The sequence below is a fragment of the Aplysia californica genome, unplaced genomic scaffold (assembly GCF_000002075.1).
Source record: "Aplysia californica isolate F4 #8 unplaced genomic scaffold, AplCal3.0 scaffold00824, whole genome shotgun sequence".
Classification (NCBI taxonomy): Eukaryota; Metazoa; Mollusca; class Gastropoda; order Aplysiida; family Aplysiidae; genus Aplysia; species Aplysia californica.
The window spans coordinates 43,361-65,931 of NW_004798094.1; the positions used below are offsets into that span (position 1 = coordinate 43,361).

Sequence of the window (22,571 nt, forward strand, 5' to 3'; positions counted from 1 at the left end):
ATGATGATGATGATGATGATGATGATGATGATGATGATGATGATGATGATGATCTTCGAAACTTACATCCACGGACCAAATGATAGCAGTTCTATCCCACGACCCAGTGCAAACATAAATTGATCGCGGTGAAAAAGTCACAACTTCAACACTCTTCTTGTGACCTGTAAAAAAAGTATGTATGGATAATATAAACTTAAAAACAAGATTATTTATTCAATATCTTTTTAAAAACTGGATTAGACATAAACTTAAAAACAAGAATAACCATTCAATTTCTCTTTTTACTTGATTATACATAAAAATAAAAAAACAGAAGTAGTTATTCAATTTTTACTAGATTATATAATATAAACTTAAAAACAAGAGTAGGGCCTATTAATTCAACATTTTTAAAAAAACTGGATTAGATATATAAACTTAAAAACAAGAATATTTATTAACATTTTTTAACTGGATTATACATAATAAACTTAAAAACAAGACTATTCATTCAACAATTTTTTACTGGATCATACATAAACTTAAAAAACAAGGACATGCCTATCTATTCAACTTTTTCATAAACTTAAAAACAACAGAATTTATTCAATTTTTTTTTCTACTGGATTATACATTAACTTAAAAACAAGAGTATTTATTCAACATAAAAAAAACTGGATTGTGCATCATAAAAATATAAAAACAAGAGTAGGCTATTAATTCAAAAAGCTTGTATCATGAAAACAATTAACATAAATATTGATGAACATCCTACAGAAGGGTAAATTTCTTCCGTCGATTATTTTAGAGATTTCCTCGCAAAGACAGTTGTTGATGACTAACATATTCAAAAGGGCATTGAAATGAAGTTCAGTACCTTCTTTTTCAATTGTTTTCACTTAATTGTACCTCTTTAATCATATAATTATTATCAATATCAGAAAACAACAGAGAGATAGAGTACTTGAGTTAGAACCTTCCGTGCTTTTAAACGCTAAAAAAATTGTTTATCGTAACACATATTTTTGTTTCATAATTATGTTTCTTTTTCGTACTTTTAAAAATGCTACAATCATAATGTTCTGAGCACATGACTAACTTGTTTCCAATAATTCAAACAGATATTCCACACAAAAAAAGCAACAGCAAAGTGAACCAATAACTACCATCAAATGGAACTAGAATAATAATAGGGCCTACTTATTTTGAAAAAACTTATAGATTGGTAGAAATACAACAGCAGCAACAATGGTTATTATATCAAAAGCAGCCAAAGAAGCAAAATTTATTATTTAAAAATTTTTTATCAGTACTCTAAAACTGTAGAAGAAAAAAAGTAAATTTTCAACTACAAAATCTGATTAAAAATTGATAAAACAAAACCCTTACAACACTGAATCAATTTGAAGTTTTTTTATTAAAACTGCACTGGCATTGCAGGAATTTCTTATGCCAAAATTACCAAGAAACCATTATGCAAACCTTCAAGAAGGTGTAAACAGTTTCCATTTGCTGTCTGCCAAATTCTTGCTGTCTTGTCAAATGAGCCACTGGCAAAGTATTTGTCACATGGGGAGACTGCCACACTTTTAATTGCTCCTGTGAAACAGAAAGGTAGATACTGAAAAAAGCAGCAAAGCAACGTATTTAAATTCATGTGAAACACATTTGATATATGCAGTCAAACCTCTCTAGGATGGAATTGCAAAGGAGCCAGAAAACAGAAAGAAAGAAATATGCCATGAAGTCCGCTTTAACCAAAGTCTGCAGTGGTGCCAGATTTTCTTTGGTAAAGCCAGGTTTTCAGTGTACATGGGTTGTGTATATAAAAGAAAAATAACCCGCCGTTTTATTATTAAAGTTAAGACGTGTCTTTTAAATATGAGATTGAAAAAAAGTCTCTTTCTGTGATACTTATATTTCAATTCTGAATATGTTGGTTCTGATAATATGCAGGCATTATATCAGTACAATGATGGGCTTTACCTTCATGACCTTTGAGCTTTATTAGGCACTGTTTGGTCTTAACATTGAAAACTCTCACTCGTTGATCATCACTGCCGGTCACCATGAACTGAAAGTCTGAGGAGTAGCTCACACAGTTCACCTGGGAGAAAGCAAGACAGAAATAGTAAGACTCAAATAGCATCAGGAAATATGAAAGATGCAACGAATGGAAATCCAAAAGAGCAGTACTAATAATGAAGATCTTGATTGACTTTTAAGTGAAATTGTGTAATGATATAGTATACTATACCAGTATTTTTCTCTTTTTGATAGTCTGACAGTCCTCCCTTGATCTCTCTCTCTCTCTCTCTCTCTCTCTCTCTCTCTCTCTCTCTCTCTCTCTCTCTCTCTCTCTCTCTCTCTCTCTCTCTCTCTCTCTTTTAAAGTGTTTGCCTCTCATTCAAAGGTCCTAGGTTCAAAACCATGTAGCGATGGAAAACTTTCTGCTCTAAAATCGTCTCCTTTCACCTCCTTTCCTGCTGTCTGGCAATGTTCTGTCATCTGATTTCGTCTCTACTTTCTGCCTCCATCCCCTCACCTCCTTTGCCCCCTCCTCTTGGCTCCTGACTCTTTCTGCAGCCTTTCTACTGCTACTCCTTGGCTCCTTACTGCTGTCTTTCAGCCACACCTCTGATCTTCTGGTAGGAAAAATCTACACCTAGCTCTCTCAGACAAGGGGTGAAAAATCTCAGAGGTCCCGTGTTCAAGTGGTGCACGTTAAAGATTCCTTGGTGTTCTAAAATTGATAAGAGTAGGCTTCAACTGCCACCCACACAAAATTGAAAATTCCCTACCGACTGAAAATTTTTAATGTGTCCTGTGCGCTCATATGATATTAAGCAGTTGCGAGCGCTGTAAAACACTTACTATCTCTCTTTCTCTCTCATCTCTATCTCTCTCTGTTTCTCTCTTCTCTGTCTGTCTGTCTCTCTCTGTCTATCTCTCTTTATCTATCTCTCCATCTCTCTCTCTCAGTAATACTTACTAGATATATATACCAGTGCATGCTCTGATCTCTCTAACATACACACACACATCACACACACATCACACACACAAACCACAAACACACACACACTTACGCCTGTGCACACAAACCCTTTCACACAGGCTACAAATACTAGCAAATAAAACTTACACAAACAAAGATCAAAGTGCACATAGCAAACACACTGTTACAAACACCAACAGACACAATATGTATCACAACTTGGTGGAATGAGACGCTCGTCAATTTTTTGGCAAGATGGAGTTTTTGGTACCATCTTAAAGTCTGTCCATTTGCCTTGCTTTTGAGGGAAAAAAAATTATCCATTTATCTTGGATACAAGTCAAGATATTTGTGATTAATGGAAGTGGCACCAGGTTTCAGAGGTAAAACTAGCGAGAAAAGGTATACCATTGGCTTGAGAGTCCGTGGAACTGAAAATTTACATCGTTTACGTCTTTTATCATCCTTTTTCTGTAAAATCAACACAGAAATGTGTACTTTGCTGGGCACAAAAAGTGTTGAGCCAAAAAAAAAGATTGATAAAAATTCCCAAACCTACGGAAAAAATGCCAGTTTATAGACTTTCATGTTTTTGATGAGCGCCTGATTTCACCACATTTGCATTAATATGTGGGAATGAATTGTGCATTATTGTATGTGTATTATTGAACATGAATATATAATCATCGTGCATCTCTGTTGATGGTAATAAGCCTTTAGGTATTATACGGTATATCCACATACAATATTTCCTTCACTGCTCAATAATTATCTTCACCAGCATACGTAGTGTAAGCCCCCTATATATGCACATTCAGTGACTTACCCCCCCTCCCCCCCCACACACACACACAAGGCCTACACACAGCACACACAAAATAGACCAACAGCACACAAATACATAATGTGCACACACACATACATGCGCACATGCATGCGCACACGCGATAAAGACTATACACAGCTCTCTCTCTTCTCTCTCTCACACACACATACAGAGAAAGACACACACACACTCTCTCTCTCTCTCTCTCTCTCTCTCTCTCTCTCTCTCTCTCTCTCACACACACACACACACAAACACACACACACACACACACACACACACACAAACAATATGTGACATTTGAGACAAAAGACAAAATTGATGATTATAACAGCTCATCCACAACACAGAGCAGCCATAAATAATTTATAGTTTATTCCTTACCTCGTCTTTGTGACCAACAAATTCCTTCAGTTCTTGTTTACTCAAATCTTTTGGAGTTGGGAAAAGAGCCATGATTGATTGTTGATCAATGGATGACGGAAGGTGCATCACATTGTGTCATCATTGACATTGTCGCCGGCAGACAAAACGCTATATAATAAAACAATAGATTCATGGTATCGATCTAAAATCTAGATCTAGTTTCTTTTCTAAAACCTATCTTGTGTAACCAAACGGTGCAGTGTTATCATAACATGCCATTTTCTTTCCCACGACGCTCCAAAATTCTAGTTCCGACATTCGCGATTCTACTTGCAGTTAATCGCCATTTTGTAACTAAGAACGCGGAAGACCGTTCATTTTTTAAATTTCGGCGAGTTGATTTTCAAATAACTTGATGAGGTAAAACAGATTTTACAGAAATGTCTGCTTTTATTTTTATGTCTTATAATAGTGGTGATAAAATATCTGTTTCTAGCACTATGCATCTTCTAAATGAGCCTTTCTGCATGAATGATGATTATGAACTTTGCAAAACTGAACCATACAATAATTTAATTGTCAAAGGAAAGCGAACGCCGGAAGATATTTTTAATCGAAACATTTTTAAAATATCGATAATAAAAATTATTTTACTGAATTGATTCATGACAAAATAGCCCTCTCCTCACTTTAAGATCCTGCAAAATTGAGAGATGGATATTACAAAGCTGGTTTTAATAACTATATTTTTATGAATATCTTTTAGGAAGGGACGTATTTTGCACACAAAGAACAAAGACTAAGAGATCGATGCAAGTACAAAGAATCGAGTTTCACTAGATCGGTTACCAAGTTTGAACAACATGGCCGCTGAAACAGCTATTGCTGATCTTGTGAACCGACTTGAAGCAACAAACAACAAAACTGAAGCTTTAGAAGAGCTCAAGACTGTAATTTGTGCTGTGCCACCATCAGAACTAAGAAATGTGTTGCCGAATATTTCAGTAACTAATGTGTTTAATTGTTTGAACACATCAAATAAGTAAGTATTCACGCTTAAAGTTCTACTTTCGTTTTCTCATCGAAGTCACTTTCTATTTAGCAAAGTCATTATTGTGACTACAGCAAGGGTCTTTTAGGAGCTCTTTACACGTTGCTTTTTGTGCCTGCGTTTAGTTAATAGAAATAGAACTTGTATTGTCAGGAAGAAGATTAAAACCTGATAATATCATGGGACCATACATGGGTTGGTGAATGAGAATGGAATTTTAAAATACGAAGAAACCCGACTTGACTTTTGATCAAGTAAGACTTACAGGTCATGTTGAACCATATCATGGCTGGATTGTACTTTACCGGACCACCCGTCTCGGTCCGTGATTACTACACACACCTAGCCTAACTACGCTCTCATAGTCATAGTACTCTGCGTGCGGACAAAAGGTAGTTCCGCGGGCGACTTCGCGCACGCACAGCGCAAACCAGCGGCAACTGGCGAGGCGAGGTGAGCGAGAGTTGGTGGTTGAGAGTGGGCAGGGGATTTAACTTTGGTGGACCACCGTGTATCATACCAACAGTGAGGAGGGGGAGGGGGGGTTCAGGGGGGGCTTGCCCCCCTGGAAACTATAAATAATAAAGAAAACACACAAAAATGCGAAACAATAACATGAGCGGACAGTCGTGTTTACAGGGAGTTTCAGGGGGGCTAGCCCCCCTGGCAACAATAATTTAAAGACACTCACACACACATATTATAAACAATAACATGAGCGGACAATCGGGGTAGATACTCGCCAAGTCGCGAGCAGGGCCAATGGGGTTGCAATTATGCAAATGAGCTCTCGTGTGCCTCTTTAGCCCTCCATTGTACTTTGCCGGACCAGGAGTAGGCCTAGGCCAGGCCAGCAGAGTTGCGAGCAAATAAGAATAGTGGACCACGGGATTAGATTGACCAATTAGCCTCAAGATGTCAGGGTCATGGGTCAAAGGGCACGGTGGCACGGTCGTGATGACTGAAAAACCCGGTAAGAGACGTCAGTCGATTGCTGGCAGTTGAAGAGTGAGGACGTAGAAAACTGAGTAGGGGAGTGAGTAGGGAGGGGAGCTCGGAAACCAAGAATAGCGGGCCACTAGGCACCAGGGGCGCCATAGCGAAAGTAGTTCCGACCGGTGGTCCGGTAAAGTACAATCTTACCCATATCATCATCATCAGGCTAGAATACAAAAAGAAGTAAACCGAAAACCACACTCATAGATTAGGCCTACTTTACTATTTCCTTTGAATTTATTACTGGATCCCGAGAATCGTGCTATAACGGACATTTGGCACCGGTCCCCTCCCTCTCATTATAACAAGATTCCACTGTACCAAATTACACTGCGTTTCACGACTACAAAGAGATCGAAACATTAAAAAATTCATATATAATCAGTCCATATAGGACAGCCCCCCCCCCTCTCTTTCTCTCTCTCTCTCTCTTACTTTTCCTCTCTCTCTTTCTCTTAGTTTTTCTCTCTCCATCTTACGTCCCCAGGGCCGCCCCACCACCTGAACCCCTTTTTTTGCATGGTCTATATTCCCTCCAATACCGTTGCCCACTGCCCGGCCCTACTTTTATATTAAATTCTTTGTTAAAAGGGGTCACCACGGTCGGCGTCCATTTGTTGGGCAGATCGTAGAAACCGAGGAAGGCCAAGGTCGAATTGCTTGTCTGCTTCGCATTCGATACACCTAGTGATTGTGCACCACAGAATTCTACACTTAATGTAAAATTCTGTGTTGTGCATGGAGTTTGAGTCCAAATAGCCACGGTAGGCTCGAGTCCGAATACCCGTGAAAGGCTGTTCGGACTCGAGTCCGTATAGCAGCGGTCAACCTAAATTACATTTAAATGTAAGAGTCATCCAGCAAAAAATAAAATCTTTCATGTAAAAAAAAAAAATCTCTCTCGATACCTAGCCTATTCTTTGCTGCTTCAAAAAATCAAATCTTAAAAGAGTCTTAGAATCAAATCAATGCGGGACTTTTTCGGTAGTTCCCACCCCCCTTATTTGAGCCTAGATCTACATCTAGATCTATACTATACGTTTGATGTGCGGCAAGCTAAGATATCAAACTTAACAACTGCAAAACGTCAAATTATTTATAGTAAAAATTCAGGGAGCCCCCCACCATATTTTTGTTAGAGGGGCTTGTTGTACTCTTGGGGTCAAAACCGGCAGAGATAACAATTGCGGGGTGGAAACTACCGGAAAAGCGCCATCAATGCTTCATTAAAAGTTTGACTCGCTGATTGTTTCCTTACCAATGTGCTTCGGTGGTAATAATAGCCTAGCCTAGTGTGATGCCCTGGCATGATTGAGAATGGAGATTCTTCTCTGGCTTCACATGCAGGCAGGTAAGGTGTGGTATATGATATCCTATTATTCTCCCCAAGCAGGAATTCTTGCACAAATATGAGAGTACTGTTCGATGTACAGGTTGGCGGGGTTTGCAGACCTGCCACTCGTGATTCATCCTGATTTAAAAGGGATGGATAGGCCTATTATTCTCAATTTTTTTCCCAAGTCTCATGCATCCTCATTTCCCCGATTTGGATCACGATGCTTCGTGATTCTTTTTAGTTTCATCAATTGCATTGAATTTGTATAGAAAACTTACTCTGCCTTGTCTTTCGCAGGAAGCACCAGTTTGCCGTTTTCAGGTGGAATGATAATTTCCTAAAATTTCGATTTTCACCCGGTAACTTCAAGTAAAGGGGAGTAAAAGAAGAAGCATAAAAATGTATTTCAAAGGTCACATATATAGGCCTATGCTTTAATATACTTTTCAAATGACTTTCTTTTTTATTTTATTCCTGATCTTTGTTTCCTTTACAGAAAGGAGCAGGAGGCATGCGGGGAGGTTTTGGACAGAATGTTGTCTACCCTGAGTGCCCCCGTAGTCCTGGAGCACTTCCACTCACACATTCTGACTTGGCTGAACTTGCCAGACGAGCGAGTGCAAGTGTTGTGTTTGCCTTTGGTGAGTTTAGTTTTATGTTTTTAAATAGTTTTGGTTAAGTCTGTATTCCCTCTTTCTTTGTATATCTATCTGTCTGTCTGTCTGTCTCTCTCTCTCTCTCTCTCTCTCTCTCTCTCTCTCTCTCTCTCTCTCTCTCAGTCTCTCTCTCTCTCTCTCTCTCTCACACATGTTGGCACATACACACACACACACCACTCACAAAAATATCTGTCATACAAATGTAATAAAAAACATTTACTTTTTCTCGACAAGTAGATATAGACAGAAGTAAATGGCAGCCATTTCTGACACCAAATAACTTTCAACTCCTCCAATAGTAAATGTCTGTACTATTAGTATTAAAGATAAATGTTGGGTTTTTTTGTCCATCAAAAGCAAGACAAATGAACAAGCTTTACAATATAAGAGTGATCAAATCTTTTGATTCATTCAAATGTCAGCTGAAGTCGTTTCAGTTTTTGAATTAATAAGATGAATATTTGCAGTGATTTTCTTTTAGTCGAAACACAAAGTTTTATGTTACTGTTGTACGTTATACTGTATTGTAAAGCTCTCAGAGCCTGTGTACTTTAATCAGGGTTGAGTGCTATATATAAATCTCATTTTTTGTTATTATTAATTACACCAATAACTTCATTTACCCCAAAACTGATGAGTGCCTGAAATGTTTCTGGGTGTAGTTTGACTTCCCTACTTGGCATGTTCCTTACGTATCATTCTATGTTGTTTACCTTTTCAACTGCCAGGTTCTCAGACTCACAACTTCTGTAAGGTTATTTGTTCGAATCTCCTCAGGGGCCGGACCGATGTTGTCTCTTTGGGAATGACACTTTGCGCAAATTTTCCTCGTTTCACCCTGGTGGTAATTAGGTTTCCGGCTACAGATAAAGAAAGATCTTATTTTGTCAGTTTGTTAGTGTTTTAGCGCCTATAAATGGCTGCTTGCACCGCATGCTTCCCAGGAAGTTGAAGCTGTTTCAGAATGCTCTCAGGTCTGCTGGGGTAATAGTATAGATTATGAAGCGCATAGAGCTTGCTGTTGAGCAGGGATTTGCGCTATACAAATGCTATCTATTATTATTATTAATCTTGTCAGTTTGTTAGTGTTTGAGTCCACAGCTTGGACAGCATGCTTCACAGGAAGCGGAGAATGTTCCAGATTGTCTTGGGTCTGCTGGGGTTATGATAGTAGTAAAGTACATAGAGTGAGCATGCTGTTGAGTGTATGTGCTATATAAATGTAATTTTTAATTATTATTGTTAAAAGTTGACTCTGTTTAAGGTTTAACCTCTTTAAGTACTTATGGTATCACAACTGTAAATTTTTGGTCATGAGAGTATTAGATAATAATAGCTCGACCCCCCGCGGCGGTGCTACTCACTGAAGTGTCTTTAGGCCATTCCCAAATGGGGACATTAACCCTGTTCTTATGTGCAGTAGAATTGATAATTGTAAATCGGCTGATTCATCAAGGTCATGCTGATAACTGTGCCTGAACTGCAACAGAGAACTGCTGCTTTTTCTTTTCCTAATCCGTACTGTCATCGTTTTCCTCTACTCCTTTTGTATGTTTGTCACACTCTTGCGACTCGCTAGTTCAGAGGTTCCTTAATAGTCGAAGCTGACTTTGTGCTGTTGAATCGAAAGAGGTGAGCAGAGTAAGCCTGATTCCCTGTAAGGACTTTCCTGTTGACATCCACCCCTTGGTGCTCATATGACCTTCTGCTGTTGCGAGCACCATAAAACCTCTACTAAAACAGACTTTCATCAACAGATGTATGATGAGTATTCTAAGAATTAAGTGGCAGGATAGAATAAGAAATGAAGAGTTGTGGGAAAGGACTGGACAAAAGGATAGAAGTAGAAATAGGACTAAGAAAGTGGCGATGGATGAAACACGCCTTAAGAAGGCCCAGCGGAAACATCACAAGACAGTCACTGCAGTGGAACCCACAAGGAGCATGAGGCAGGGGTAGGCCACAGGAAACATGGAGGAGGTGCGTGGAAAGGGACATGAGAGAGATGAAGCTCACTTGGAACAAGCTTAGAAGGATGGCCCAGGACAGAGATAAATGAAAGGAGTTTGTATGTGGCCTATACCCTGCCAGGGGTGAAAGGCATTGATGATGATAACAACCGATAATAATAGCTCTTGTGTTGTCCCCCAGTTAACGAGACTGAGCCGCGATGCCCCGGAGAGCTTGTGTCAGCACACTGACCTGGTTCTGGCAGTCGTAAGTCTTCTCACTGCCGACAGTTTGGATATTGGACCCGCGGCTGCGGCCATTCTCACACACATGGGTAAGTCTTTTTATGCTGATGTTCTGATCTATCCAACCAAAATCTACCTTAAACCATTCACTGCTGACCTATATTCCCTGCCCTATGCTGACCTTATTTCCAGGAATAGCACTCAAACGGTGATCCTTTTAAAGTGCTATTTACTCTGTGGTAGTGCATCAAATGCATGACAAAGTCTATATCATTGTAAAGAGAAATGAATGAACGGCTATCATCTTCAGCAAAAATTTCTTCGATAGCTTGATACGTTGAGAGCTTTCATCGCGAGTAATCAGCCATAGCTCGGAGCTAGAGTGAGACGCTAGAACTGTGAAGAGAGAGTGACTGTTCAGTGACGCTATAATTCAAGCTATTTCGGTCATAGTTGGTCTAACTAGGGAACACGGCTGTTCCACTCAGGATCGCTTAGTTGCCGGCCGACCTGACCTCCGAGACGAGGTCACGCCCCGGTCACGCTACCTGCGGGCGCTCGGCCTCGCGGTCAGCGGCTCCCCCGCAATGTTATGTTTTGTACACATAAAACAACACCAGTTCTTATGAAAGCCGAGAAAGTCAATGAAACAACAACCAGATGATCACATGAAGACGAAGGTGTAGTTTACGACAGTATAATTTTTATCACGGAGAAGTAAAAGAAAGTGTTGTTTAAAAGAGGGGGAATGTGGCGTTCGCAATAGATTGGTTATTACAAACAAACATGTTTTTAAAAAAAATAATTAAAAATAAACGGACCGACAGATTGTTACAGTCTTAATTTTCAGCTCACAGTCAGACTTTGAACTTTCAAACACACTTACGTTTATGAGGTAGGACCAAAATGTCTTGTTGCTATTGTTGATTAATGCACACAGTCTTGTCAATGAGTGGGAAAACACTTTTACTTCTACCAGCAACCGACTGCCTAACTTTGTTAATTATATTTGTTCTTCGTTTTCTTGTCGGTGAGCTTGCTAAGTCAGATGATATTCTGTGTGTGACTGTCCTTTGAAACACTAATGGCTGTCCTTTTGTTTTGAACCTCAACTGTCCTTTTCGTCTGAGATGTGTTAAGCTTTCATCTGATCAGATGTGTAGATCTAGCAACTTTTACTTCTAACGGCGTGAGTAGCTCTGTGTCCGATTTCAAAAGTGTTGACTCTAATGTCGTTTCATGTTTGACTAATGGGGAGCTGGTACTGTCTGTGAACTGTTTCGTCTTCGTTTTAGGTGTGGATGTCAAAATATGAGTTTCTGGTGAAATGTAAAATGAGTCTTCGTCTGTATGTGTAAATGTGCTGTCAATGGATTGAGTGGTAAAGGGCTGAGCACCATCGCCTATACTTACAGAGGAAACATCTGGGGTGGGGGTTTCCGTTATGCTCGCAGACTCCACTCCCATAAGAGCGGGGGACGGACAAGGCAACTCGTGTCCTTCCGTAAGCAAAGGAATGCGTTCTTTAATGCACCCTTTGCTAAGTTTAACACAGCGAGCACACACAGAGCACTGGTTAATGTTTATGCTTGCGTCGTAAGCAGACCAAACATAGGCACTGTCTTCTACACATTTCTGTGCGGACTTCAAAGCCGCATTTGTAATTTGCTTCAGTGGTGCGTATATTCGCGAGCCACATTTCCTGCACTGAGTGTTGGAATGCTTGTCGCTGTGTCGTTGTCAATGTTCAGTCTATAATATTGCAATAAGTCAGACTTAAAGTGTTTCCACAAAAATCGACGCTGCTTAGAAACTTTATTTTTTAAACTTCTTCCACCAGAAGTACGACACTACTTGTTTAAATTCTCAAAGTGGATGTTATAAGAGTGTTTCATCTTTGATGTTAAAAGGCTCTATAATTATAAACACACAAGAAAGTCTGACGGCAAGTTCTCGCTTCACAGCGTTTTTCTTTGCACCGAACATTGCACTAGACTAGTCACATAAAGTGCGCTAGTTCATGGAAATTTAGCTCCTACCCTGAGATTTTTCACCACAATGGAGAGAATAGATTTATGAAAAGAAATATGAAGGTTAAAACAAAAATTGTCGGTTCGAATTATTAAAATTCTCTTTTAAATCCAAGAACTTCAATAACACAGAGCTGTACAATAGTGGTAGTATATAGGTATCCCAACGGAGTATAAAACGAGATAGAAACTGGTTTCAAACTACGGGTTATAGAGGAGATGCTGAGCTTTTATTTGGTATACAACACTCCTAGGTTTACGGGATGGAGAAAGGGAGTACTATGCTGTAAATTCCAGTTAATTTCTGGAAATTGTACCCTTTCCGCGAGGAGCGGTCAGATCTAGGGATAGGCCGGTGAAAGTGGCGTAACGCGTCGAGATTTATTACCTTCCGCCAGGGGTCAGAAGGGTCAGACGGGCTACAACTAAGTGCGCCGCTCGGAGAGTGAAACTGAACAGCCGTGGGCAAACTAAAGCTTCTCTAACTCAAGAAGAAAAGAGCTTTCTGGGGAGCCCACTCTTGATACTAAATTGCAATTACCAGCTGAGTAGGAAACAAAACAAAATAGCGATATTGCCGGGCGTACACTGTACGTCTACAGTTCATATGAGGGCCCGATTTATGGACGTACTCCGCAGGCTGAGTAGCAGTGAAGCGGTTAAAATCAGTTTTGTGTATAATGTCAAGTTTTTTTTTCTATTGTCTCTGTTTTTGAATGAGTGAAGGGAACTTCAAGAAGATCTTTCTCTGGGCTTTTTTTTCTTTTGGCTGTTAGGGGGGGGGGGGAGATTATACGTTTTACACTTTTTTCTTTGCATGTTGTCTGTGGGTTTTTTTTCAGGTTTCTGCATACTTGCGTCCTTGGTGTAGAGGTTAGGGGCTTTGCCTTAATACTCTGAAGGCCTTAGTTCAAAGTCCTTGTGGGTTTGACATTTTTATCAAGTATCCCTGTCTTTCTGCTGGGACGTTTTATTTATCTCAGCCTAGTTTGACTGTGATAGGCAGAGTGGAATCCCGCCTCCAAAATGATCTAAGTTGTGTGATGGGGGGCATAAAACAAAAGGAGTGCCTGCCTGCATCTTTATGGGGTTTGTGATATTTATATTTGTGAGGCATCGTGGTTAAATCAGGCATCCGTCAAAATTATTAAATTTTAAAAACGGGCATTTTCCCTAAGGCGAATTTTGATTTTTTCTTTTCTTTATTTCTTTATTTCAACACCTTTTATGTCCATTTAAAAACACATTTCTGGGTGGATGTACTGAAAAACATTGATCAAAGGCACAAAATTTTATAAATCTGCAGTTTCAGTGGTCGTTCGAGCTTTGGAAGTCATTAAACTTTGGCAGCCATTTTCTCATTAATTTTACCTCTGATACCAGGCATTCCCCCACGCCCTTCAATCACAAATATCTCAACTTTTATTCAAGATTGATGGATATTTTTTCATCGAGAGCAAGAAAAACGAACAAACTTTAAAACAATAGCAATAACTCCATAAACCGAAAAACTGATGAGGGCCTGATTCCACAGCACCGTGATGCATATTAATTATGTGAAACGTACTGACAAAATGAGTTACTTCTCGGATTTGAGAACTATGGAAATAGATACATCACGCTTATCAGTGAATTTTTTACAATTTATAAGTATGAAATAATGAAAGGCGTGTTATACTTAAAGAATATAATATTAATGTGGCATCAATAGAAAATCTACAAATTTGACCCCAGTGTTAATTTTTTGCCAATACTTCCATTTGTGGATTGCGAGAAGTAACTCTTTTTGTCAGCATGCCTCACATAGATCTATACATTTATTGTCTCTATTACCTTTCTTTAATACAGGGAGAAACCCGAGTGGCCTTCAAGTATTATTCAATGAGCAAACAGTACAGCACCTGAGAGCTGCCATGCAGAGGACCGACACCTGTCGGTTCCGCGTCTACCAGGTTTGGCGGTTTGCTTTTTGTTGTCCGAGACTTGGTCATTTCTCAGTGGAAATGTATTGTTCTGCCATCAGTTTGTTTTAGTCGAGTTTTTGCGGCGCTCGCAACTGCATAAGGTCATATGAGCGCCAATGCCATCAGTTTTAAAGTATAGTATACTTGCGCAGTTTTTATAATTTTACAGGAGAGCCAAAAATCTGACTATTGTTTCAGAGATTGCAAACTTTTTGCAAACATTCCAGGTCAAAGTGTTAAAGAATACAATTTTGATATTGAATTCTTTATTATCTTTCCTAAAGTAAATGTTGTTTTATTGATAACAACATTGTTTCTTGGCTCTCATGTAAAATTGTTAAAGCTGCGTATGCTGTATTATTTTAGTGACGAGGACGTTGGTGTCAGATGCGGGGAAAGAGAACTGGCATTGTTGTTCCTGGGATAGGAAGGTATTTATTGTTACTCCTAAGGTGGCAGTTTTTACAGGAGGGATGGAGAGATTTTTCTTTTTGTTTTACAGTTGAATATGAATTTGTGTGAGTCTCATTTTAACATTTTATGACAGTTTACTTAGGGGCAGATATTCTTAAGATTTCAGGTGAGAAAAAAGAATCTAGATATCTTGTGTGCGGCCTTTTGCGCTTTGGCAGACGATTTTAAAGCAGTTTGCCTGGGCAGTAGACATAGAGTAGAAGAAGTAGTTAGACCAAGTAGGCCTACTACTTCCCATCCTTCAGATCTTCACCTCCTTGATATATGCCCAAGGAGAGACTTGGTCAGTACGTTCAATGAGTGAAAGCGAAGAACGGACTGACCGTGTCTCTGTCGCCCTGCTGTGAAAATACAATTCTTTGCCTCGGGCATCGGCAGACAATCCCAGCTCGGTGTTGGGGATGGCAATCTCAATGAGAAAGAAAGAGCTCTAGTCTAGGCTCGCCCCACCCCACCTCCGCCCTAGACCCACCTCCGCCCTAGACCCACCCCTGGGTGTAGCTATTGTTTCTAGGCCTCCACCCTGCCAAAATGGTTACACTGTACCTCTGATAAAGTGAACACTTTCTTCTGGTCACAAAGAGTTCACTTTAACCCTGTCCGTACGTCATGTTTTACTATCGTATCCATATGTCGTGGGGAACTTTGTGCCACCATTTTCAAAGAGGAAATTTACTCGTTAAACCGATCCGTGCGCTTTACATAGCAGTCTGTCAAAATGACTTTTTGAGAAATACTGAAAGTTTCAAAGAGATCTTCGTACTAGAAGTATTCTAAAATATGAAGAACACAACCCTGGGGGTACAAAATGACCCCCAGGGCGTACAGATAGGGTTAAGCGGATTCCACTATTATTATAACATTTCACCACGCTGCCCTCAGATTGCCACAGACCTCAGCATGCTGGCGCCGGCGGCTCTCGACGCCTGCGTCTCCTCGGGCGTGCTGCAGCAGCTGATCAACGAGATGCAGAAAGACGACATCCTGGTACAGCTCAACGCCATCGAGCTCCTCTCCGACCTGGCGCAGTCCCCGCACGGCCTCGTCTTCCTGGACCAGCACGGCATCGTGGGAAAGCTGGAAGAGATGATGGTCGGCGTCAGTGACAATCCAATGTCTGGTCTTCTCTTACCAGGTTGGGAATTCTTTAAGAAGACAATAATGACAATGACAATCTTTATTCATCTCGCAGGGACCGTGTCCCTAATGATAATAATGATGATAATAATAATAGGAGTAATAGTAATAGATAAATGTGAGGCTGCATGGTGAAATCTGGCACTAGTCAAAATAATGAAATCGAAGAAATCAGTATTTTTCAGCCAGTTTGGAATTTTTTTTTGAATTTGTGTTTTTTGACTCAATACCTTGTAAGTCCATTCAAAATCATTCTAATGTGTAGATTTCATGGAAAAACATTGATTAAAGGCACGAAAATGTTAATTTTCAGTTTCCAAGGATTCTTGAGCTATGGAAGTCACCAAACTTTGGCGATCCCTTTCTCACTAATTTTACTTCTGAAACCAGGTGACCTCACCTCCTTCAATCGCAAATATCTCGTCTTTTATTCAAGATAAATGGATTTTTTTTTCATAAGATGCAAGGCAAATTACCAACCTCTAAGATAATACCTATAACTTCGTATACCCAAAAATTGACGAGCGCCTGATTCCGCCACGTCGTGACATAAATAGCATTTGTATTGCACAAATTCTCGCTGAACAGCAAGCAATACAATTCCGTTCAAAAAACCTTCATCCAAGGGAAGTATATCAAAGGTGTTGAGAGAACAGAAACTGATTGGATCAGTCCTAGAATAGGGAATCTTGAAACATTCGTGATAATCTCTCAGAGAGGAGCTAATGCCTGCCCTCGGATATAACTCGTGTTACAGGAAGAGTAAAAATGGTTACAGAAAAAGGGAAAGACTGAAAATGACTTATTGTTTACTGAATTTATTTCATGCAACATAGAACAGAGCTCATGATGTGTGTTTCCTAAGACTAGCCGGAGTAGATGTAATAGTTCAGTCATTATTGCTAGTTCTGAATCTTTGTCTTTTTAAGAAATGTAATGAAGAAATGATGGGTAAAGTTACTCTAAAGTGTTATCGTACACGAGAATTAACTATTCCACTAGAACTATAAAAAAAAAGAATTAATTTTAAAGAAAAATTTTTTAAACTATTCCAATGGGGCTGTTCACGGACACATACATGTGTTGAGTTATTTCAGAGCCTGGATCTGTAGTTGAATTAGTTTTGGGGGGAGCTTGGATTAGAAAAAGACTAAAGACTCTATTATAGCTTAACTCTTTCAACCCCGTTGGCGGTAATAACCCTGTTCCCCACCGGATGCTGGGAGCGCCCAATACTAGTGACAACTGTTTCATTTTATTTAGTGCTCGTTTTTGCTTGTTTTTCGGAACTATTCCCGATCAGAGTTTTTTTAGGAGTGACTAAACCTTTGTGTCTGCAATTTAGATGTTGGAGGCAAGCTTTTGGGGTTATAATGAGACATAGTGACTGAAGAAAAAACTCAGGGAAACGGTGGAAAAAACTCATGGTTTCAAGAGTTAATGTGTACCCTTGATTCTTTGAATCGGAACAGTTTGTTATTTTACTGTATTTTGTATCCTTTTGAATTTGTTTGTCATTCTCAAATTTTTTGCTTTTCCTTTCGACCAGGTCTCATAAAATTTTTTGGAGGTCTCGCCAGACATCATCCAAAAGAGGTTCTCTCCAAATTTGACAATTTCGTTCGCTTGGTCCTGATGAACGTGTGTGGAGGGGACGCCAGTCTTCAGGGGGTCTCCGTGGACACTTTGGCTTTTATCTCTTCCACGCCGGAGGGGAAACTGGCCCTGGAAAAACTTGGTGTGTGAGTCGTGCTTTACAGGGCTGTGTTGTGTTTCTTTCTTTTTTTCTTTCTTTCTCTCTCTCTTTTTTTGTTTTGTTTGTTTTTTCTTAAAGTAAGAGTGTTACAGCACTTGCAACATAGTTAGGTCATGTAAGTGCCAAAGATTAGAGGTGTTACTAGGGAGTAGTGAACAAATAAAATAAGGAGAAATGAGGACGACAGATGTTTTCACCCCCGTAGTGTGTGTCTACGAAAAAGTCGTTTCTGCTTGTTCTTCCTCAATTCTAAAAAACAGAACTTGTCTCATTTTTATCTACATGGCGTGATTCATTGGTCAAATCATGTTCTTTTTTTTTTATGAAAGTAAATGTGAATTGTTTTTTAAAAATACAATTGAACATGATTTAACAACCACCTGTCCGAGACTAAAAACTGTTCAAATGACAAACACCCCCCTCCCCCTCCCCCCCTTTGTGTTTTTTCTCTTTTATTATTATAATGACACAGTCCGAGATGACCACGTTTCTTTGCAACAGTGGGTGGCACTTGTACTTATATAACCCATTTGTACTGCAAGTGTTGTAAAACTCAAAAATAGGGTTGACTGTAGCTAAAAAAATCTACATGCTGATACTGTGACTGTTTTGCAGCCTCAATGGTTCTAAAGTAGTTTGCTAAGATAATGGCTAGTTTTTTTTTTTTTTTGGGGGGGGGGGTTTGTTGAAACGTTGTAGGCCTACTCCTGTGTGTTTTTTGTTGCTTAAATGTAAGATTGTACATATTGATATTGTCGGGGTACTTTCTGAATAGTTTGTGACGTTGCAAGATGAAGCCGAATCTCAATGAATTTGAAACTTCTGTTTGCTTTCAGGGAACCCCATGACTGAGTGCATACAAGGGATTGGCTCCTTGATTCAGACAGGATCATCGGAGCTGAAGGTCCGAGCTCTGCGTGCCATGTCCAGTATTGTTTATTTACAGGTTAGTGATGAGTAGCCATGCTTCGAGCACTCGGGTGTTTGGCGGGGCGCTCTCTGGTGTGGGGTGCTTCTTCTTTCCTATTAAACATCTATCGTCCTTATCTCCCCTTCTTCTTTTTTATGGTTGTTACTCTCTTGTAACATCTCTAATCTTCTGGCACTCATATGACCTTGTGCAGTTGCGAGCACCGTGAAACCCTCTACTAAAACTAAAAGACGTTTGTGTCGGTGAATGCGCAGCGGGGTTGTCATCAGGTTGTGAAATGTTTGCTGCTCTGTTTGCTTTCAGAAATACTGGCGTCTGGTTAGATGAGATAAGATAAGACTAGAGGCATCTTTATTGTTTAGATCCTGGCATATTGGTTTGGTGTTTCACCTTGTACACACACCCATACGTACTTGAACACACCCACTCGCACTCACATGAACACATAAACATATACACACACGCACACACACACACAAACTTGTACACACACAGGATCATTGTAATTGGTGAGTAGTATACAAAGTACAAGAAATGATGAAGTGACTTTGAATGTATTTTGATTTCTTTCTGTGTGGGGTTTTTTTTTTTTAAAGGACGTTGAGACCATAATTGGTATAGTGGAGACTAGACTTCTGAATAAAAAACAAGACATTCTCTACCTCTCAGTACAGGTTGGCACTGACACGTAGGCTTGAAGCAGCCTGATCTAAATTGTGTTGTGGTTGAGGGAGGGGGTGTAATATCATGTACAGTTGCAATATCTTTTGTTATCGTTTATCATCGAATCTTTTGTGCGCAGGTCGAGCATCAGACGGTGGAACTGCTGACCTTGACAGAGCGTTGGTTCGGCACCTCCATGTCGCTTCCGTTTGACTCGGTGTGGTCGATAGCCCAGCAGCCGTTCTCCGACCTCCGGATCCCCGCCCTCCACCTCCTGCAAAGCGTGGCGCTGTGCCCGTGGGGGCAGAAGCTCATGAACAATTGCCCCGGCTTCCGGGAGTACGTCCTGGACAGAGCCACGGAGAACACCAAGGAGGGAAAAGATGAGAAGTTTGAGCTGGTTCGGATCCTGGCCCATTCTCCGACGGCCGTTGAGATTTTGGGGCGGCCGTATCATGTGAAGTTGATGGAGTATTTCAACCAAGGCCCATTTTTTGTCTTGGCGCAGTCGGAGGTGGCTTTGGAGGGAGAATGAACGTACGGAATCAAAAGTTAAACCAGATGATGTTGACAGTTTTTTGGGGTAACAGGGAGTGAAAGAGGGTAATGTTTGTTCTTTGAAGAATGAAAGTTTTTTTTGGGGGGGGGTTTGGTTTTTGAAAGAGAGAAAGTGGTGAAATGTGAAATAGAGCTTGGGCTTCACATACACGAATGCTCTAACTAAACTCTTTGTTTGTCCGTACCGACAGTGGGTGGTGTCTTTGAAGATGTCAGTGAATTGTTCGTGCAAGTCGAAACCAGTACTGTTTGTTTTAGTGAAAATGAAGTGCCGGTACCAAAGTGTCATTCCAGTCTGTGATATTCTGCAGAAAATTTGAATGGTTTGCATGGTTGCTGATTGTGCCGTCTGGAATGATTTCTCCTTTGTTGCTGTGCTTCTATTCTGTCTCCAGGTGTCTGTTCTATCTCAACATTGCTAGATGTAAACTTAAAGTGAAACTCGAATATAATGAAGGTTGTCCTTGTTTATGAGTTAACTCTTTGAACCTCATCGGAAGCTGGGAGCGTCCAGTACTAGTGACAACCATTTCGTTTTACTTAAGGCTAGTTTTTGTTTTTTTTTGGCACTATTCCCGAACCAAGTTTTTTAATAATGACTAAGCCTTTGTTTCCGCTATTTAGAAGTTGGAGGCAAACTGTTGGGGCTATAATGAGACACAGTGCACTAGGTTCAGGTGATTAGAAAAAAATTCCGAGAAAACGGTGGAAAAAACTCAGGGGGCTTAAAGAGTTAAAGCTTTACCGGCTAGTGACATTTCAAATTGAATCGAAACTTGGGGAAAAATGTATGGAAATACGGTTATAATGAATGTTTTACCCTTGGAAACAAATTAAAAGTACAAAGCTATTACAATAAATTTTTCAGCAAGACATAAATTAATGTTGTTTTTATAAATGTTTAAATTCTTCATTACTTTCATTTTCCTTTTCATTGAGTAAGTTTTGTTAAGTACATGAATGGTGAGAGTTCAAAATATGGGAGAGAGACTTCAAAGTGAGACTTTCACACTGTCACAAGTTTCAGATTATAACTGGTAGGGGTAAGCGAGATATTTTCAAGAAAGATGCCTTTGTTTTATCCTTTGTTTTCCTGTGACACTTAACAGTATCAGAACTTGTGAGCTTGTTTTTTCCATGGTTTGAATCTTTTTCTGCTTTAGTCGTTTTTATTCCTTTGTGCAGATGATCTTACGATGTTGTGGTCAGTTTTTATTATATCTTTATCATACGATCTTCCTCCTTCTCTTCCCCCTCAATCTAAAGAGAATGAATGTTGTGGCCTTATAAAACTTATTGCACCATAAGTCTACCGTGTAGATCTATCTATCTGTTCATGCAAAAACTGTTCAGTCACCAAGATTGTAGATTTTCTACTTTCTGTCTGCAAAAGAAACAAGATTGTGTATGTAAAGAGGTCAATTTAATGCTTTTGATCTTTGTCAAGAGAAAAATTAAGCTTTGATCCTAAACTTATTAGTAGATTTTCTGTTCTTTCTGTCTGCAAAAGATTCAAGATTGTATGCTAAGAGGCCAATTTATTAATGCTTTGATAAGTGTCAAGAGAAAAAATTAAGCCTTGATTCTATACTTGTTTGTAGATTTTCCTGCTTTCTGTCTGCAAAAGAAGCAAGATTGTATACAAAGTGGCCGATTTAATGCTTTGATCTTTGTCGAGAGAAAAATGAAGCATTGATTCTATACATAGTTGTATTACTGTTACTGTTCGTGATATTATTACATTGTTAAGGGTAACAATTGCCTGGTGTGTTCTGCTATACGCCTACTGAGATTTGTGTTAACAGACGTACTTTTGTTTTGCTTGTTCTGTTTTGAGGTTGTTATTTTTTTTTCTTAAAGACTTTTAACGCTTTATTTGTGTGCTGTTGGGGTTTGCAGGAATTAGTTTTTGTGTTGCAGTATTTGGGTTTTTGTTTGTTTGTTTTGTTTAATGTATTATTTTTATCTTATTTGTTATTAAGAATTTTTTTTCTAGAAAGAGAGTTCACTTGCAATAATTTTATAATTTTATACTGTTTTAGTACTAGATCTAGTATATAAATTCTCCTTTTGACAAATTACTAGAAGTTCTAGGTCGCATTTTTCTTCCCGTTTAACATTAACACTTTAACTTCAAATTAAGAGTTATTTTTTGTAGATTTTTCGAGTTACTAGTTATATTATATCTTTAACCTTAACATTTTTTATTACTAGTTACTTTTACCTTCTTTTATTCTTTTATTGCGTGTTATATTTTGGTTGGCCGTAATGTAAGTAATAAATGTTTCATGATTCATCGTGATATTGAAAATTGTAATAGATTTCCGTTCCTTTTGTCCCGACCCAGTTCATTTTCACTTTCACCCACCATTGCTTGAAATTAAAGAATGCGATCTGAATGCTGTATTTCATATGAAATTTATTGATTGTTGTTTTCTTGTGGAGGGGGGGGGGGGATTTTGATCTTGCGTTGCTGCTTTTTTTTCGAGGGGGGAGGGGGTTGTACATTCTTGTACTGTTTATTACTTGGGGACCGTTCACAAATGACATCACAAGGGGAGGGGGGGGTAGTCCTTACAAAGCTGACGTCAACCAACCTTGATGCTCTTAAAAGTTGGGGAAAAAAAGAAAAGAAAGGAAGATCTTATA

General features: G+C 39.3%; 2 protein-coding genes across 2 annotated transcripts in view; one reads left to right on the top strand and one right to left on the bottom strand.

The window, feature by feature from the left end:
• The window catches only part of LOC101852803 (uncharacterized WD repeat-containing protein alr3466), an 11,699-nt gene extending 7,076 nt beyond the window's left edge, over positions 1–4,623 (bottom strand). The window contains exons 1-4 of the mRNA XM_005109868.3: positions 4,191–4,623; positions 1,969–2,089; positions 1,465–1,581; positions 67–164 (exon numbers count right to left, since the gene is read on the bottom strand). Coding sequence (XP_005109925.1) covers positions 67–164; positions 1,465–1,581; positions 1,969–2,089; positions 4,191–4,298 — 444 coding nt within the window. The 5' untranslated portion in view covers positions 4,299–4,623. The remainder of the gene's footprint in view (positions 1–66; positions 165–1,464; positions 1,582–1,968; positions 2,090–4,190) is intronic.
• Positions 4,624–5,001: 378 nt separating this feature from the next.
• On the top strand, positions 5,002–22,340 carry LOC101853037 (26S proteasome non-ATPase regulatory subunit 5). Its single transcript, XM_005109869.3, has 8 exons — positions 5,002–5,214; positions 8,052–8,196; positions 10,366–10,498; positions 14,288–14,391; positions 15,760–16,012; positions 17,564–17,752; positions 18,607–18,716; positions 19,504–22,340. The coding sequence occupies exons 1-8, from the start codon at positions 5,036–5,038 to the stop codon at positions 19,897–19,899; spliced, it is 1,509 nt and encodes a 502-aa protein (XP_005109926.1). The 5' UTR covers positions 5,002–5,035; the 3' UTR covers positions 19,900–22,340.
• Positions 22,341–22,571: the final 231 nt, after the last annotated feature.

Excerpts from the sequence above, each read along its gene's own strand:
- LOC101853037 (XM_005109869.3), top strand. The coding sequence starts at position 5,036 with ATGGCCGCTGAAACAGCTATTGCTGATCTTGTGAACCGACTTGAAGCA. Across the intron at positions 5,215-8,051 it reads TGTTTGAACACATCAAATAA|AAAGGAGCAGGAGGCATGCG; the intron begins GTAAGTATTCAC and ends TTTCCTTTACAG. Across the intron at positions 17,753-18,606 it reads ACTGGCCCTGGAAAAACTTG|GGAACCCCATGACTGAGTGC; the intron begins GTGTGTGAGTCG and ends GTTTGCTTTCAG.